This window comes from Mesoplodon densirostris, chromosome 1 (genome assembly GCF_025265405.1).
Source record: "Mesoplodon densirostris isolate mMesDen1 chromosome 1, mMesDen1 primary haplotype, whole genome shotgun sequence".
In the NCBI taxonomy this organism is placed as follows: Eukaryota; Metazoa; Chordata; class Mammalia; order Artiodactyla; family Ziphiidae; genus Mesoplodon; species Mesoplodon densirostris.
This window is the reverse complement of record NC_082661.1, coordinates 20,049,467-20,068,859: the sequence shown is the minus strand read 5'-3', so window position 1 is coordinate 20,068,859 and position 19,393 is coordinate 20,049,467. Positions and strand designations below refer to the sequence as shown.

At 42.3% G+C, this 19,393-nt stretch overlaps 1 protein-coding gene across 1 annotated transcript in view; it reads left to right on the top strand.

Annotated features, from left to right (window-relative positions):
* The first annotated feature begins 12,308 nt into the window (after positions 1-12,308).
* PDCD4 (programmed cell death 4) overlaps positions 12,309-19,393 on the top strand; it is a 29,510-nt gene continuing 22,425 nt past the window's right edge. Inside the window, exons 1-2 of the mRNA XM_060099719.1 lie at positions 12,309-12,420; positions 17,628-17,734. Coding sequence (XP_059955702.1) covers positions 17,692-17,734 — 43 coding nt within the window. The 5' untranslated portion in view covers positions 12,309-12,420; positions 17,628-17,691. The remainder of the gene's footprint in view (positions 12,421-17,627; positions 17,735-19,393) is intronic.

Genomic DNA, 19,393 nt, shown 5'->3' with positions numbered 1-19,393 from the left:
AGACACAGCTATGGAGAACACCTGGGTTAGTGGTGTCGCATGACTGTTGACCAAGAAAAGGAAACAACATCGCCATGAGTAGAGCCACATTTAGAGGAACTCTGCCCCAGAAACAGCTGGGGGGAAAGACGACCTGTTTCCATTTAGGGAGCAGCCAATGGAAGAGCTGTGAAATTTGGAGTCGTTGATTCATGAATGTTTTAAACTTAGCAGGAGTATGTGTGTGGTGTATGATGTATATGTTTGTGGTATGTGTACACAGTTTGTATAGGTGTGTGTGGTGTGTGTGTGTATGGTGTGTATGTGTATAGTATATGTACATGGTGTGTATAGGTGTGTGTGGTGTATGTGTGTGTGGTATGTATGTGTATAGTATATGTACATGGTGTGTATAGGTGTGTGTGTGTGGTGTGTATGTGTATAGTATATGTACATGGTGTGTATAGGTGTGTGTGTGTGGTGTGTATGTGTATAGTATATGTACATGGTGTGTATAGGTGTGTGTGTGGTGTGTATGTGTATAGTATATGTACATGGTGTGTATAGGTGTGTGTGGTGTATATGTGTGTGTGTGGTGTATGTGTATAGTGTATGTACATGGTGTGTATAGGTGTGTGTGCATGTGGTGTGAATGTGTATAGTATATGTGCATGGTGTGTATAGGTGTGGTGTATATGTGTGTGCATGTGGTATGTATGTGTATAGTATATGTACATGGTGTGTATCGGTGTGTGTGGTGTATATGTGTGTGCATGTGGTGTGTATGTGTATAGTATATGTACATGGTGTGTATCGGTGTGTGTGGTGTATATGTGTGTGTGTGATGTATGTGTATTGTATATGTACATGGTGTGTATCGGTGTGTGTGGTGTATATGTGTGTGTGTGGTGTATGTGTATTGTATATGTACATGGTGTGTATAGGTGTGTGTGCGTGTGGTGTGTATGTGTATAGTATATGTACATGGTGTGTATCGGTGTGTGTGGTGTATATGTGTGTGTGTGGTGTATGTGTATTGTATATGTACATGGTGTGTATAGGTGTGTGTGCGTGTGGTGTGTATGTGTATAGAATATGTACATGGTGTGTATAGGTGTGTGTGGTGTATATGTGTGCGCATGTGGTGTGTATGTGTATAGTATATGTACATGGTGTGTATAGGTGTGTGTGGTGTATGTGTGTGTGGTGTGTATGTGTATAGTATATGTACATGGTGTGTATAGGTGTGTGTGGTGTATATGTGTGTGTGTGGTGTATGTGTATAGTATATGTACATGGTGTGTATAGGTGTGTGTGCGTGTGGTGTGTATGTGTATAGTGTATGTACATGGTGTGTATAGGTGTGTGTGGTGTATATGTGTGTGCATGTGGTGTGTATGTGTATAGTATACGTACATGGTGTTTATCGGTGTGTGTGGTGTATGTGTGTGTGTGTGGTGTGTATGTGTATAGTATATGTACATGGTGTGTATAGGTGTGTGTGGTGTATATGTGTGTGTGTGGTGTATGTGTATAGTATATGTACATGGTGTGTATAGGTGTGTGTGCATGTGGTGTGTATGTGTATAGTATATGTACATGGTGTTTATCGGTGTGTGTGGTGTATGTGTGTGTGTGTGGTGTGTATGTGTATAGTATATGTGCATGGTGTGTATAGGTATGTGGTGTATATGTGTGTGTGTGTGGTGTGTATGTATGTGGTGTATGTGTATGTTGTGCGTAGTGTGTGTGTTATCTCTAGAATAAGATTTCATCTTCTTACTGGAGACCTTGCCTTTCACCTTCAATAGTGCTCAATAGTGAAGGAAGGAAACATATTTATTATGTAATGCTTAATCCTTTAGTATGTTTTTGGCTTAAGTCTCCCAAAGGCTCTGGAAAATGAGGCTCAGAGCGGCCACTTGTCTAAGCTCAGCCGTCTGGTAGGTGGCAGAGGCCAGCCCTAGACCCCGATCTGCCTGACAACAGTAGGTGTTGTTGACTTGACTCTTGAAAAGAAGAAACACCCAGATGCAAATCAAGTGAAGGTGTTGTACGGTCTGATCTTCAGGCAGCTTTCTTGTGGTGTGTCACCTGAGTACCTGTGCTCTGCTCTGGCTCCCAGACCTGCAACTTCCTGAGCAGCACTTCAGCACTCTGGTTTTTGTTTTGTCAGCTCTTCCTCTGAATTGTGCTCTCCTCAGTGAAGCAGGCTCAGTGAGAGCAGGAATAGCTCAGGGGCTGCTGGGCCCGGCCCCTGCGCTGAGACAGAAACATCAACCCTGCCCCAGCCCATCAGGTCAGCGTGTTCCTGGGACAGCTGGAGTGTTCTTCTGCACGTTCTGCCCAGATCCAGCATGCCTGGCCTCCCAGGAGAGCTCTGGCTTCCTGCCGTTCCTGGAGGCCCCTAGACATTGCCACAGTTCCCCTCCTTGGAATGTTCTCAGCAAAGCCAGGCTTTAGCTACAAGCATTGAAGCCAGCTTCTTGCAGTTTATTCTCCTGGCAACTCCCTGCAGACCCAGAGAGTGACAGGCAGGCATCTGCTTGGCCAAACCAGGAAGTGAAACTCCCACTGACAGCCTCAGAGGGGTTCTTGTACAGAAAATCAAAATTGTATTAGTTCCTTTATTCTTTCGCCAGACATTTATTGACGATCCCCTACTCTGTGCCTGATGGAGGAGCAGGGTTTTAGCCCCTCAGGAGCCCATAGTCTATTGGGGAGCCAGTGTGAAAACAAAAAGCTGAGCCTGGGAGAACAGCATAAGACCAGACAGGCCTATCGTGGGAGGGATGGAGAAAGAAATGCTTCACTCTGCCCTGGCCCTGGCAAAACTTCTCACATTTTACCCGAGTCTGAAGGATCAGTCAGAATTCAATAAGTAAAAATAATATCAACATCAATCAAAGTATTATTATTAATTAGGTACTTACAATATGTCAGGCATCCTGCTGAGTACTTTACAAACATTATTTTTGAACAATAGCCCTAACGCAATAGGTAGTGTATGATCCAGGTGATTTTACAGGTGGGGAAAACTGAGCATCAGAGAAGATGAGATAACTTGCTCAAAACTAGGAAACACAAGAGCCAGTATTCAAACCCAGTTCTGCTGATTCCAGAACCTAGGCTGTTATACTTTTTTTTTTTTTTTTTTTGCGGTATGCGGGCCTCTCACTGTTGTGGCCTCTCCCGCTGCGGAGCACAGGCTCCAGACGCGCAGGCTCAGCGGCCATGGCTCATGGGCCCAGCCGCTCCACGGCATGTGGGTTCCTCCTGGACCGGGGCACGAACCCGTGTCCCCTGCATCGGCAGGCGGACTCTCAACCACTGCGCCACCAGGGAAGCCCTGTTATACTTTTTAATACGTCCAAAAGTGATAGGAATATAAGCAGGTATATGCTGAGAAATCTTGCCTCCATCCTGGACCCTGTATACCTCATCTCCCCTTAGCCCTTATAGATGTAAACAGTTATATTCTTTTCTTGTATATCCTTTCTTTATGTAAATATAAAGAAGTCAAATATTCATATTTATCCCTCTTTCTTGTAACATAAATTGTCATATATTAACACTAATATGTACCTAATGCAGTCTTAGAGAATCTTCCATTGAAGTGTATAGAGATCTTCCCTGTTCTTTTTTTTAAAATTTATTTTATTTCTTTGGCTGTGTTGGGTCATTGTTGCTGTGCGTGGGCTTTTCTCTAGTTGTGGCAAGCGGGGGCTACTCTTCATTGTGGTGCGCGGGCTTATCATTGCGGTGGCTTCTCTTGTCACGGAGCACGGGCTCTAGGCACGCGGGCTTCAGTAGTTGTGGTGCGTGGGCTCAGTAGTTGTGACTTGCGGGCTCTAGAGAAAGATTTATTTTTGAAAGATTCCCTATATGTGGCAAGAAGCTGCCACACAGCATAGCCTGCCTGGACATGTGGCCCCTCCTGGATACAAGGACACATACACTGCCACAGTGGTGGCTGGGGAAAGCCCTTCTGTGGAACAAGTTCCAACTTATCTCTGGCCCTGTTCCCTGCAGCCCAGGGTCCCTGCTTTTTATGGCATCTTCCCTATGTTATGCCTGCAAAATTTTTATAGAGCTTCCTTTGCCTCGGATGCAGAAAGCATATGTAGTCTTAGTGTGTCACCCTGGGCTAATTCACTGATTGTGCAAGAGCCCAGGACATTCACAGGTGGTACTTAGTGTTCCCAGGCCTCTAGTAGTCCCTGGGAAAGCTTGCCATCAGGATGTTACAGACTCAAACACCTTTGAAAGTGAACTAGAGTCGGCACTCCTTTTCTCTGAGATAGGGGATTCTCCCAGAGGATAATAATGCCAGTGGGAATAACTTTAGTTCTTTGAAAAGAGGCATTCACTGTTAAGGTCATGCTTGGTAAAACCTTGCTGGTTTCAAAGAGGTTGTGCAGTTTCCAAAAAAACAGCCCCATCAAATGTACATGGCCTCCTGTCAGCAGCCTTTTTGTTTACTAAGGTCTATGGCTTTGAGCTTCTCACATGCACTCATCACAGTGATAAAGCCTCCCCCACTTTGCAGTGTGGTTCCATCCTGTCTAGTGCTTAGATATTTACTTTCTCTCTTTGAAGGATTCTTAAGAGACCGTGGCTTATCAGGATAGCAGGTACTACTGTACAGTCTCCTGGATGAAAATATGCATAATCGTAGAAAATGGCTATAAGCAGAATCCAAGACATCATATTGTATAGATCACAGCCCCAGAAAGAATCTGGGAGACATTTTAAGTTCTACACCTTTAGGGCAGTCAAATGGCCTAAAGTCACACATACAATTAGTAGTAGAACTAGGATTGTAATCCAGGCCTCTTGCCTTCTAGCTCAGGTCCCATTCTACTGTATCACTGCTTTCCAGTGTGCATTTCATAAGATATGAATAGACATTATGTAAAAAAGAGTGCCATGGTCAAACAAGGTCAGCAAACATTGGGTTAAAGAAAATTGAATGAGTTTACTTATGCTAGGATTTCTCAGAACCTTTAAAACACCACTGTTTATTGTGATCCCACAACAGGGGAGACACTCAGGAGTTTTCTCCAAGTTACTTCATCCTAGCTTTTGTGCTGGAACATCTGTGGAGCATATTTTGAGAGACAACATATACTGTCTTCTCTCAAGTAAGTTCAAGAGTTTTTAAAAGATAAATTTGTGGATATGGGAGCTATATCCTTTGTTTAAGAAACATGGTAGTTTCAGTTTATATAACTGACCCATTGAAGTCAACGAAATAGAAGGTAGCTGTCAAACCTGACTGGAGTGAGTATTAGGATGTCCCAAAATGTCATTCCAGCTCTTTTTAGGACCACTGCTATCTCAACAACCAATTTGATTTTGATTTGTTTCCTTGTGGTTACTTTGAAGGTATTTTGATTCTGCACCTGGTTTGACATACCAAGGAGAAGCCAGTGGCATTTCTTGGTGGAACATTCACTGTGAAGATGAGCCTCAACATAATAGCATGCTGTATTCCAGAAGTTCTTGATCTTTTCTGGGATATGACTCTTTTGGGGGTCTTATTAAAAGAAGTTACATACTCCTTGGGCCAGAAAATACATATTCCTAATAAGATTTGCATAAAATTTTAGAAGGTTCTTGTACCCTTTGAAGCTCATCAATAAATCACTGACCTAGATTCACTGACCTCAAAGAGAACTTTCTAAAAACAAAACGCACACAGGTGCACATACACATACACAACACAAGAAATGGTGGTAAGATTTTACGTGGCCCTCTCAGGAGTTATTTTTTTTTCTTTCTTTTGAATTCTTGGTTCTTGGAGGGTGCCTTGTCGCCTGCTAGTTCCTATTGAGATGCTGGCTTTGTCAGTTGTGCTGGAGGGCTGCCAATCACACTGTGTTAAATGTAGAGTTCGGGGATTTCCTGAGGCTGCTTTAAAATGTCAGTCCTGGTTTTTCTTTGTGGAAGCTGCCCTTTATGGAGAGGAAAGGAAAGGAAGGAAAGAAAGAAAGAAAAAGAAAGAAAGAAAGAGAGAGAGAAAGAGAAGGAGGGAGGGAGGAAGAAAGGGGGGAAGAAAGACAGAGGGGAGGAGGAAGAAAAAAGAAAGGAAGAAGGAAAGAGAGAGAAGAGAAAAGAAGGAAGGAAGGAATGGAGAAAGGAAAGAAGGAGGGAGGAAGGGGAGAAAGGAGGAAGAGTGAGGGCTGAAGGCCAAGCCTCTGCACAGAACCATATTGAGAAAGGAAAGCTGCACAAAGCAAGGAGGGGTGCTGTGGCTGTCTATAACTTGCCTGGAGCCAGACCTCTTCCGCTTTCTGGGCCTCAGTTTTTTCATCTGTATTCTGAGCAAGTTGGTCTCACTAGGCCATCTCCCAGGATCTTCTTCTGTCTCTGACCCTACATGGGGCTAACTTCATTTTATTATAAACATTTCTTAATCAAAAGAAATATATGTCTTGGCTTAGCCCTTTTCTTTTCTTACTTTCCACTACTTTATTTATTTTTTTCCCAAAATAAATAGAGGTTTGATTTGTTCCCTTCATTAACTTCCTTTTCTTTGTGTCTCCCTCTGTCCAGCATTGACGTCTTAAGCCCACTCTCCATCCCCTCCAGCCTTCCCTGGTTGTGTTTCTTTGTAGATCAGCCTCTCTTAATCACCACCCATGACCACTCACTCTTGTTTCCCAGGGTAAAAAGTCCACATCATTTCACACCAGGCTCCTTGGGCTCTACTGCCTTGTTTGGGAGGCAAGCGGGCACTGTTCGGATGCAGACTGGACGAGGGCGTAATGGCAGTTTATGTGCCCTCAGGGCTCACTGGAGAAGAGGGCATGGACTCTGAGAAGTGTGAAGCCAAGCTGAGGGCCCAGGGTTCCAGAAGAATGCAAAAAAAAAAAAAAAAAAAAAGAAAGAAAAAGAAAAAGAAAAAGCCCCAGAGACACAACTGGAGGAGTTCTTCTCTACTCAGACCCAACACAATTAATTCAATGCAGGATGTGGCAGTTTTAGCGAGTGCTGGAAGCACTGGGCTGAATGGTCCCCTGATTGCACAGTTCTGAGGAGCTTGGAGTTTTCACAGGCTTACAACTCAGGCCAGGTGCAGAAGATGTGTTATAATTTATGGACTCTTTGGGAAAAGATGATCTGCTGGAGCGTCTCAACCCTAATTTTGCTTGTTTCTAAACCCTCAGGTAGCAGGAGTGATTTGGTGGGGGGAAGAACACAAAAGACGAATGCACCAAGAAAAGCCCTCAAAACTTGAATTGGGGAAGTAAAACCTCATTCGCCTTTCTTGGTACACACTATTTTTAAACATTGCGTCTACTTCTTTGTGCTGTGCTTCACATTACTCTATGTTCTTTACTCTAGGAAAGAGATCCTTGAAAATGCCCCCATCAACAGCTTCTGAACATCATACAAAGCCTCCCAGGCCCTACGGTCCCTCCTTCCTCACTTCCAGTAAGCCCGCTTCCTTAAAATGGGCTCACCTGATAGCAGGAGGCTCTGGGGACCAGAAATGGGTTCATATATTTAACTTTTATCCAAGAGACTCAAAGTTGAGTGGCAGAGATAGTCCAGGCCAGGCCTGAGTGCCAGAAGGTCTGGACTCTTCCTGACCACATGCTCCCTAGCCTGTGCAAGGCTGAGACACTGGGAGCTCATCTGCACTCTGGCTCTGCTACTAACTAGCTGTATCGCTCTGGGCAACTCACTTAACTTCTCCGGGTCTCTGTTTCTCCATGTGTAAAATGAAGTGTTTGGACTAGAGATCCCCAAATTTCCTTTTAGTATAAAAGTCCCATGGTTACCGGTGATCTACTCAAGTCTCATTTTCCTCACCTGTAAAGCAGAGAGAGTGATATCTGCTTATCCACTTCACAAGGAGGGTGTGAAAGTATATGTGAAAGTGCTCAGTAAGTGTTAAAACAACATAAATGTCAGCTACTGTGATCATTATTAGAATTCTTTATGCAGCTCTCTCTTTCTTCAGAGCATGCTTCATGTCTTTTACCATTTGTGCTAAAGAAGAATTCAGTGCCTTAAAGGAATTCCTAAAATTCAGTCCTTGGTTTGACTGAATAGGAGGCAAGATATTAGTTCAAGCAGATAAAGTTGTTGTAAGTGACGGTAGCATCTGAAAGTTCTTCGGAAGGAAGTGGGCTAAGGCATCCCTCAGTCCCCAGAGAGAGGTGGCCTCTTCTTGATCTCATTCACGGGCATAAACAGTGGTTACTAAGAAACTCATGTTCTCAAATGGGGTTTTGCCCAACAAATGAAAAGGGCTTAGAGAGTTCCACAGGCAATAGCAGTAATTTGAGGTGCTTATCTTTTGCCTAGCATCTGTGCATTTCTAAGTAACTTACCCACATTAACTCATTAGCACTCCCAACCCTACACCGGGTTTTGGATGGAGGGAGGTGATATTATCTGAGTTTTGCATTCAGAGAAAGCCCCTGGGTTGAGAGTGACAGTCCCTCTGTTCACACCTGGTAGAATTCTCCCCTGCCACCAGCAGCAAACCCTCTCATCTCTTGTCCCCCACTACCAGGACCCCAGAGGTGCCATCTCAGTGCCTTGCCCAGCATCATGGGGTGTCAGAAGTGAAATGGCTCTTTAAAGACGCCCTGCAGGGCCAACTCCTTCACAGTGCAAGAAATCGAGACATCTGATCAACCCAGAGGGGAAGTGAAACACCCAAAGCAACACAGCTAGCTAGGGACATAGTCAATAACTTGTCTCAAGAGGCAAAGACTAGAAACCACCCTCTACCCTCACCCCGCCTCCATACACCCTAACAAATTAAACACTCTGTGCACCTCTAGGTATCAACAGTGCTTAAACCTGAGGGGTCTGGGGAAGACGAGGTACATAATGTCTATCTAAACACACAGCACAGAGCTTCTGTTGCCACCTCTGAACAGTTATCTCATCCTGGGCCACAGCGGTGGCTCTTCATGGCCTAAGCTCCTGGAATAGGTCATTCTTAAGGGAAATGGAAGTAGTAATTCCATCATTCTGGAGAGGGGGAAGGGCTCTCTCCTTTTCTCTCATCCGACAGACAGCTAAATTAACATAACCCATAGGCACAGGGTTTTAGGAAACGGAAAAGTCAGTTTGTGAGCAATTATAATGTGAAATGAAAAGGTACGTTGTGGCCCAGAAGCCTGGGCAGCTCTGTGCTTCAGACATCACCTACCCTAAGGTAGAACACAACGCCTTTTGCCAAGAACACACATGGATCAGCTCCGTGCTTTTCACAGAATTGGCACACAACAAATATTTGTGGATTGATCTGGTGGGCAAAAATTCTTGGCTCTTGGATACTTTTCCATTTTTCAGCTTATTCTTTTGATTTTTTTATTCTTTTAAAATGTTTAGTAAAGGCACAGGTGGCCAGTGTTCGAAACAGCTGGCAGGAATGTTGGTGATAGAGGCTGTCATCTGTATTTTCCAAAGTGGTTTCTGAGTAACACTGATTCTGTTACTTAGGTTCTGTGTTTAAGTCAGTTGGGGAAACACTACTGAGCTTCCTACTCTGGTCCCTCAAGATTCTCAAGGCACATCAGCTTATTAAAGATACTGAGAAAATTTGGGGCAACAAAACAAAACAAAAAATTGAAAACCAGTTTTAACTTTGTTTAAACAATTTATTTTCAAGTCAATTTAACTATGGAACAATCCCTCCCCTGTTTAAAAAAATGATATCCATTAAAGTTCCACAAAATTCAGGTTCTTTGGAAAACATCCTGGGAACTACTAACAGAGGCCAATTCCTGAATTTTACTAGTGAAAAAACAGAGGTCCTGAGAGGGGCTGAAGTTCTTTCCGGTAGCTAGTGAGGGGAGCTAGGACTAGAACCTCGTTTCCTGACTGCCTGGTCCAAACTGGTCAACCACATCCAACTAGAGGGGCATTCCCTAAGGTGGGTCCTGGGATGCCAGGCATCATGGGTATTCTTTGAGATAATAGGTAAAAAGAATGTGAACATTTTACTTTATAATAGGTCCTTTTGGGGGTAATTTGCTTAAAGATAGCGGTTGTTTTAGGTGCTTTTAAAAATGGGTAATTTTATCCCACTCTTGTTATCTCATCGTTCTTGGGGTTCCTGCCCATTGCAGCCTGTGTGTGCCATAGCTTATGTGTTAAATGAGTAAATGAAAGAATCTAGCAGGAGTCAGAAAGGGAAAATGGGGAGAAAGAATGTGATGGATGAAAAAAAGGAGCCAGAAGTCAGTGATCCGTGGAGGACAGTGGCGCTCTGGCAGAGAAGAGAAAGGAGACAGTTGTAGGTGATGGAAAAAAACAACAAAACAAAATTGAATTTGGCCAGGAAGCTTTGCTTTTAAAAAGTGACTCATGAAGCTAATTCAGAACCTCGCCATGCCAGGAGGCACCTGGCCAGGAGATGAGGATGAGCATCAACTGCTGAGAACCTTTGTGAACCTAGATCAAGTTGTATTTATTTCACGGGTACAATAAATGTGCAAGACATTTTCTTAGGCACTACAACAATAACAGATGAGTAAGACACAGGTCTTGCTGTCAACAAGGTGACAGTCTAATGGGGGAGAAGAGACAGGGACTCAGATAAAATGTCAGGTAGAATGTGATCAGCGCCTCTAGAGGTGCAACAAGCCAATACTGTGAGGCATCAGGAGACTGGCAGGTCATATCAAGTAAGAGGCTTAAGGGGGACTGTGTGGGAGACCCATGAGGCATGGATAGGACTGCATCAAGCAGAGCTAAGAGGAGAGGCATTTCAAAGTGGTGGGGAAGCATATGGAACAGTGAGTGGTCCGAGTGGGTTGCAGTCATGAGGTGTGTGTGGACTGGGAGGGGTGTGGAGAGATATGGCTAGAAAGTCTTCAAGTCACACCATGGGGCTTTGAATGCCTGGCTGAGGTGATGCTCCAAGCAGGCAATGGGAAGCTAGCAACAGATTTTTGTTGTGTGTGTGTATGTGTGTGCGTGTGTGTAGGGAAATAATAGCATTAGAGATGATTCCCAGGCAGGATGACTGGCAGAAAGGGGTAAGCCAGGGGAAGGAGTTCACTTTGGTTCCAGAAATAGACTAATTGACCATTCAGGTGTTGCACATCAGACAATCAGAAAATCCGGCCAGAGATACTGGCTAAGTCCTCTCCTGAGAGGACAGAGATAGCAGAAGGTTCTGGTTGTTATCTCAGGGAATAGGGAAACTAGGGAGAATGTGAGGAAACGACTAGCCAAAGAGAACGCAGCCAGGAGGAAAAGATGCAGAGAGCAGCCAGGGGAGGCCAAAGGTTCAATGAAGAAATTATAGCCATGGTTGAAAACCTCAACCTTGGAGCCGGGAATGTGTGAGTTTTTTTTTTTTTTTTAACACCTTTATTGGAGTATAATTGCTTAACAATGTTGTGCTAGTTTCACCTGCGCAACAAAGCGAATCAGCCATATGTATACATATATCCCCATATCTCCTCCCTCTTGCGTCTCCCTCCCACCCTCCCTATCCCACCCCAGTAGGTGGTCACAAAGCACCGAGCTGATCTCCCTGTGCTATGTGGCTGCTTCCCACTAGCTAGCTATTTTATACTTGGTAGTGTATATATGCCCATGCCACTCTCTCACTTTGTCCCAGCTTACCCTTCCCTCTCACCGTGTCCTCAAGTCCATTCTCTACATCTGCGTCTTTATTCCTGTCCTGCCCTTAGGTTCTTCAGAACCTTTTTTTTTTTTTTTAGATTCCATATACGTGTGTGAGTTTGAACCCCAGGGACCTGACTAGTCATAGCAACGGGATTTCAAAGAGTTTTTGAGTCTGTTTCCTCATCTATGAAATGGGAGTGATTTCAACCTCAAAGGACTGAGCACATTCACAAATCTTCTTAGCATGGGGTTTGCGCACAGTTAGGAGCTAAGGAGTGAGCAGGGCCCAGCGGGAGAAGGAAATGTAGAGGTTAAGAGTATCCCCTTGAGGAGTGTCGGGAAATTGAGGCAGGGCCCCTCAGGAAGCCCAAAGCCTTTGCTTCCGCGGAGTTTCTGACCGGCCTGTGAGGAGAATGGGTGAGCGGCCTCAGCCTAGTCTGCAGCCCGATCCTCCCACACTTCCATCCTGCCGCACCTCCCAGCCTCCCTCCCCGCTCTTGCTCCCGCTCTTGCTCCCGCTCTTGCTCCCGCTCCAGCCAGGCCCTGGAGCCCGACGCGCATGCGCCCTCCCACGCCCTTGCCCAGCTTTCCACGTTTCACTTCCCTCCCATTCCCTCCGCAACTCCCGCTCTACCGCCACGATTGGCCAGAAGACCTGTTCGCCTCGGCCAATAAACGCCGACCTGTCGCCTCCGTGTTACTGGGTAGAACAAAACAAAAACAGAGCGAAACTGGTCGGAGACGCTTCGAGGCGGTTGTAGGGGCTGAGGTGCTGCATCGGTGCCGGCGGACCAGGGACTTGGACGAGCGGCGGCGGCGACGGCCCGAGGGGTCAGTAGCGGCGGCGCGGCTCACGCGCTTGGGAGGACTGCGCCCTCTCTCGCAGCCCCTGCCTCTCCTCGGAGGCAGCCGCTCTTTGGGGGGGGGGGGGCGGGAGGGGGCGTGGAGGCCACGGCCGGGTCAGGTCCGGGCCGGCGGGGAGGGGGTCCGCCGCCTCCTTGGAGCTCGGCAGGCCGAGCCGCGCCCGCCCCAACGCCTCGGGCTGCGGAGGCCTGGGCCCAGAGCGTGGCGGCGCGGGGCGCTCGCCGGCGAGGGGCTCCTCGTCCCCCAGAAGGCCGAGTTTTCATTTTCCTTTGGGGGTGGGCGTCTGGAGGCGAGTTTCTGGCCTGACTGAAATCCTGTGAGGAAGGTTTGCGCCCTTCCCGCCCCCTGGCCTCCTTGGGGGCTCCCCTGAAGATGCGGCCCCCGGCCCGTCTTCCCAGACCCGGCCCTCCGGCCGCCCCGGTCCAGCATCCCCCGGGGGTTGGAATGGGGGCTGCGAGAGTCCCGGCCTGCGCGGCGGGGAAGCGGGCTGGGCCGCGGCGGGAGTGGCTTCTGGGAGGCGGACACGTGCCCACCGCCCGGGCCCTGCACGTACTTCGCGGCCCCCCCGGTCGAGTAAAGGGTCGCTTGTTTAGTTTAAATGAAATCTCCGGGAGAAAACAAAGGGAGGAAGGGAGCCCCCTTCTGTGAAACGCTTGCTGTATAGGCTGCATTTGTCAGTTTGGTGCTGCAGTGTTCAAGGGGAGGGTGTTTGTTTTTCCAAGAGCTTCAAAACTGTCTGCAGACGTCAAAATCGCCTGTCTCCCTGCGCCCTAGTGAGAACTGACCGCGTAGCTAGCAACTGTGTGATATCTACAGATGATTAAAATGATTAAAAATGCACCTTCCTCTGGGGGAAAAAAAAGTCACCGCCTGTGTTTTTGTTGCATTTTCACTGTTAAATTTTAGAATTTTGGCATTCTTGCTAATGTAAGGCTTTTTAGGAACCACCATTCACTTTTTTTTAAAAAAGGACCACTGCAGATGTGTTGTAAATTATCGGTATTTATGCCCTTAACTTTCCTTTAGTCCAGGTTTATAAACTCCTTAATATCTCAGCAGGCGTCTTTGAGTTATATTTTGATTGGTTTTTCTGTTGTAGTAATGAGAAACATGGTTGCTAGGAGTGCAAAAATAAATGATATTTTGATGTTTTTCTTTCCTGCTTATTTTTGCATCATTGTGGTCGAATGCTTTTAGCTGATTTTGTTTTAAATGGCTAGTTAGCTATGATGGTAGCCCTGGAATGAATACAAGTACTAGTTAATGCATGGCCTAAACTTGACTCCAAAAAAATGTCCAAGTGGTTTATGAGGTGTATTTCAGGAAATAGATTTTGGGGGGGAGGTGGGGTGGGAAAGCCAGACTCTGTCTTGTAGTAAATGCCTTGGCAATTGAATACTTCTGATTGTATGTTTCTGTGAAACACATTGGAGAAATGAAAACAATGTTTAATTTCAGCCTTTTGTCTAACTTACAGTTTTGTTTTCTTACTGAAAATTAATTTTATGGTTTAGTATGAAGGATGTGGAGTTTAGATTTTTAGCTTTACATTTAAGTTTGGGGCAAAAATTTTAAGGATTGTTAAGTAAGTGGAAACCCTCATTACTTTGAAGAGAGTAAAAACATGGAACAAAGCTTTATCTTTCTGTAAACTCTTTTAAAACACCTGTGTTGCTATCAAGTGTGCCTGAGTTCTTGAATGTGTTATCATTGCCAAAAGACCCAGACAGGAGTTTTTCTTGTTTGATAATTATTTAATAAAAACAAACTTGGTAAGTTATTTGTAGTCAATTAACTGATAATTTTCTTTGCCTGTCGTTTGTGTAATAGTTTAGTTTTTAGTGTTTGAAAAGCAGCATTTAAAAATTGGTTATAACAGTAGGGGTCTGTGTTTTAGTAAGCTTCTCTCTGTTAACCCTAGAAAAGAGTCTTCCTGTGGGATATTAAAGTCTTGCGTTGAACTTGTGCAAACAGTAGTGGATTTAGAAGGTCTGGGTTCTAATCCTGGTTCTTCCAGTGAGCAGCTATCTCTTTTTGGAGAGATCACCTATCTTCTTTGAATCTGTTTAGTTGTATGCAAAGTGGAGTTCCTACCTCAAGATTGTTCTGAGAGGTACATGAAATAATGCATGTAAAATTCTTTTTGAATTATAAAGGGCTTCTAAAACAGTTATAATCATTTCCTTTATTAGCTAGGTTCTGCAGAAAGTATTCTCTTGAAGATTATATTTGTATCAAGAATGAAAATGATTTTTTAAATGTAACTCCAGTTTAAAAATCTCACACACATATCATGTGACGTTTTCACTTTCCTATAACATGTAATTCATATACTGAAATGAAACAGATAAGGCATTTTCAGCCCTGGAGGATGCTAAATGTTTATGTTTGCAAACTATTTTTGTTTATATATCTTTATTTATCTCTATGTACTTATTTCTGAGGTTCATTTTTTTTCCCCTAAATCTGAAGTTGGTAGGAGAAAGGAGAAGTTTTCTGGAGAAAAGGGCTATAAAACTTGTAAGATGTTAGAATGGTATATATTGAGGAATTTAAAAGTCAGTTTTCCCTTTGAGTTCCAGGAGGCATCATATCGTCTTTCTAAAATGACAACTAACAGTAGGTTATGTTATATAAAAACTAAATGCTTTTTTGTAATTAACTAGTCATTCTTATTAATTTGTGAACTTTATCTCTTAAAAAAAGGTCACACTGCTGGGGAAATGATTATAAATGGCTGGAAGGACATATCTAACCTATGTTACTTAAACAGATAAATTCTTAAACAGATAAATACTTAAGTACTCTAAACCACTATTTAAAAAATATTTCCAGAGAGATTCTGAAATCGCATTTGGTTACATCTTCTGGTGATAGTTTTTAGGAAAATATATTTTGATAGTTTTTGTTTGTTTGTTTGTTTTTTACAAATAACAGTTGATTTTTATCACTAATTGTCTAAATAAAAGGTAACTGATTTCATCAACCAGAACCTTCCAGCATTAATAATTTTTAAGCCATTTTGAAACCAAGGTCTAAAATACAGAGATGCTAATGTCATTGTACTTACTCCTTTCTTAAATAGGTAAGATTGAAAAAAAAAAGAATGGGTTTTTCAGATTATAAAAGTCTCTCATTATAGAAAATGCTGATTTAAAAAATTTCTCCCAAAGGTAACTCTCTTGCACTGTTGGTGGGAATGTAAATTGATACAGCCATTATGGAGAACAGTATGTTGGTTCCTTAAAAAACTAAAAATAGAGCTACCATATGACCCAGCAATCCCACTACTGGGCATATACCCTGAGAAAACCATAATTCAAAAAGAGTCGTGTACCACAATGTTCATTGCAGGTCTATTTACAATAACCAGGACATGGGAGCAACCTAAGTGTCCATCGACAGATGAATGGATAAAGAAGATGTGGCATATACATACAGTGGAATAATACTCAGCCATAAAAAGAAACAAAATTGAGTTATTTGTAGTGAGGTGGATGGACCTAGAATCTGTCATACAGAGTGAAGTAAGTCAGAAAGAGAAAAATACCATATGCTAACACATATATATGGAATCTAAAAAAAAAAAAAAAAGGTTCTGAAGAACCTAGGGGCAGGACAGGAATAAAGACGCTGACGTAGAGAATGGACTTGAGGACACGGGGAGGGGGAAGGGTAAGCTGGGACAAAGTGAGAGAGTGGCATGGACATGTATACAGTACTAAATGTAAAATAGATAGCTAGTGGGAAGCAGCCGCATAGCACAGGGAGATCAGCTCGGTGCTTTGTGACCACCTAGAGGGGTGGGATAAGGAGGGTGGGAGGGAGATGCAAGAGGGAGGACATATGGGGATATATGTATATGTATAGCTGATTCATTTTGTTATGAAGCAGAAACTAACCATTGTAAAGCAATTATACTCCAATAAAGATGTTAAAAAATTTTTCTCCTGATCTCAAAGTCTTACAACAGTAATTACAGATGCCTACGTGATGAAATGGCAGATTTATCTGCCTCCAGATATGTTTTAGTGTGAAAAATAAGTCAATCATGTCTTTTTTTTAACCAAAACTGTGTTGTTTGCATTTTAGAGTACTAGTTCTTATAGTTCATTGGTAACGAACTAATCAATATCTATGTATAGCAGATTAATTATGAGGCCTGGTATTCCTAAAAAATTTGGAATGTGTATATATTCCTTTAACTTGAAATAAGCATGTATAGCAAACATGTTTTTAAACATCTTTATTGGAGTATAATTGCTTTACAATGGTGTGTTAGTTTTTGCTTTATAACAAAGTGAATCAGCTATACATATATCCTCATATGTCCTCCCTCTTGCATCTCCCTCCCACCCTCCTTATCCCACCCCTCTAGGTGATCACAAAGCACCGCACCGAGCTGATCTCCCTGTGTTATGCGGCTGCTTCCCACTAGGTATCTGTTTTACATTTAGTACTGTATACGTGTCCATGCCACTCTCTCACTTCGTTCCAGTTTACCCTTCCCCCTCCCCGTGTCCTCAAGTCCATTCTCTACATCTGCGTCTTTATTCCTGTCCAGCCCCTAGGTTCGTCAGAACCATTTTTTTTTATGAGTCCATTCATATGTGTTAGCATACGGTATTTTTTTATCTTTCTGACGTACTTCTCTCTGTATGACAGACTCTAGGTCCATCCACCTCACTACAGATAACTCAATTTTGTTTCTTTGTATGGCTGAGTAATATTTCATTGTATATATGTGCCACATCTTCTTTATCCATTCATCTGTCGATGGACACTTAGGTTGCTTCCATGTCCTGGCTAGTGTAAATAGTGCTGCAATGAACACTATGGTATATGACTCTTTTTGAATTATGGTTTTCTCAGGGTATATGCCCAGTAGTGGGATTGCTGGGTCGTATGGTAGCAAACACATCCTCTAGTTCCAAGTTAAAGGGGTGCTTTGGCACATTCAGAAATATAGGCTTTTTTTTTTTTGACACATAAACGTATCAAGAAGATTGAAACCAAATTTTAATTAGGGGAAGCTCTTAGAAAGTAAAGTGAACGCTTTAAAAAAAAATGGAATTATGTGGTGATTTTTTTTTAACAGTCTGAGTAAGTAAATTGAATTTATGTTAATTATTATCGGTTTGGAAGACGTTGAAGCTTTTTTTTTCTTTTTAAAGAAATACAACCCAGAGGAAGAGTTCCATTTGGTAATTTAATCAGTGCAAGTGAAATTAAGGAACGATGGATGTAGAAAACGAGAGGATACTGAATGTAAACCCTGCAGGTAAATAATATCTTGAACCTTGACTGTATTGTGAGCAAGTTTCAGGCCATACCAAATTTTATGAAAACTTCTTTACTTTAAAAACCATCTTACTTATGCTATAAGAAAACAGGTCATATTTTAAAAATCAAGTTTGTGATTCTTATTTTTATGAAATTCATCACATGTATTTTTCTGCCTGTCTTTTCACATTTCATACGTTTATTCTCCACTATTCATAATAAACTCTATGGTGTAGAAGGGGAGAAGAATAGCGAACCTGCTCATTACTGTTCTCACATGAGCTAGTTAGTAGTCTCTCTAATATAAACTATTGGTATCATTGATACCTTTTCTAACTAATAATCTATATATTACAAATTAACTGTGTATTTTCCCTGATTTTCCATAATGCTTCAGTAGTACACTATTATCATAAAAACAGTTTTGTGGAATATATGTCCAAAAGCTAAATAACTTCAGATCACTGAAAATGTATATATAGTTTTCAGAATAATCTTTGTAGAGAGTTAATTAGGATTTTGAAATAGTCTCAGTAGTGAGAACTTTTCATGTTGGTACACTTTAGATAATTCTTTGCTTGATGATTAATGTTGAAAAAATCTCTGTAATTTAAATACGTTTAACCTATTTCATTTATTAATACTACAGCTTCATTTTTTTCAGTGACTTTAATTCACTGTTGTGTCCAGTTACATAGTTTTCTTTGATCTGAATGCACACTTTGAAGTTGAAACTTCTTTGCTATTTTGTATTTATGAACCTGATTTAAAGTATACTAGAAAATTATAGTTGAAAAAGATTACTACAATAATTAATGATTATTTTGGTGCTGCTTTATATACAATAGCTGTATGAGTACTTGTTTTTTAGGATTACAAATTGGTATCATGTCCCTGCTTCATTGAGGTGAGAATGGTAATAATAAAATTTAAGAACATATTTCATGGATAGGTAATTGTTTCTTCTCTGCACTGTCTGGTATAGCCAGTAGTCACATATGGCTGTTGAGCACTTGAAATGTGACTTACCTGAATTGGGATGTATCGTAGGTACAAAATACATACCAGATTTCAAGAGACTTCTTATGAAAGAAAGCGATGAAATCCTCAGTAATTTTTTCTATTGGTTACATGTTGAATTGATATAATGGATCTATTAGATTAAATAAAATATATTAAAATAAATTTCACTTGTTTCTTTTTAGTTTTTAATATGAATACTGAGAAATTTAAAATTACGTATTTGGCTTGCATTATATTTCTATTAGACCGCACAGCTCTAAGTTTTATACTTTTTGTTTTCTAACTGTAACAAGTCCTTGTTCTAATCTTGTTCTTGATGCCTCTGCTGAGTACTTCCTTAAATACTTCAGTACTTGGATGAACCTAAGACAGACCTTCTTTGCAATAAATGCTTTCTGTAACAAATAGTCCAAGTCAGACAGACTAGTGTACTAATTCCAACTTCTGCTTTTACCATCTCTGTTACTTGGGGAAAGTGGGTTATTTGCTTTGACCTTCAGTTCTTCATGTATAAAGCTGGGATTATAAATACCCTCTTTATAGGTTTATTGTTAGGATTAAGTGAGATACCGTGCATGTGTATCATGCCCATAGCACATATTATGTGTGTCACAAATGAAAATGAGCTAATATT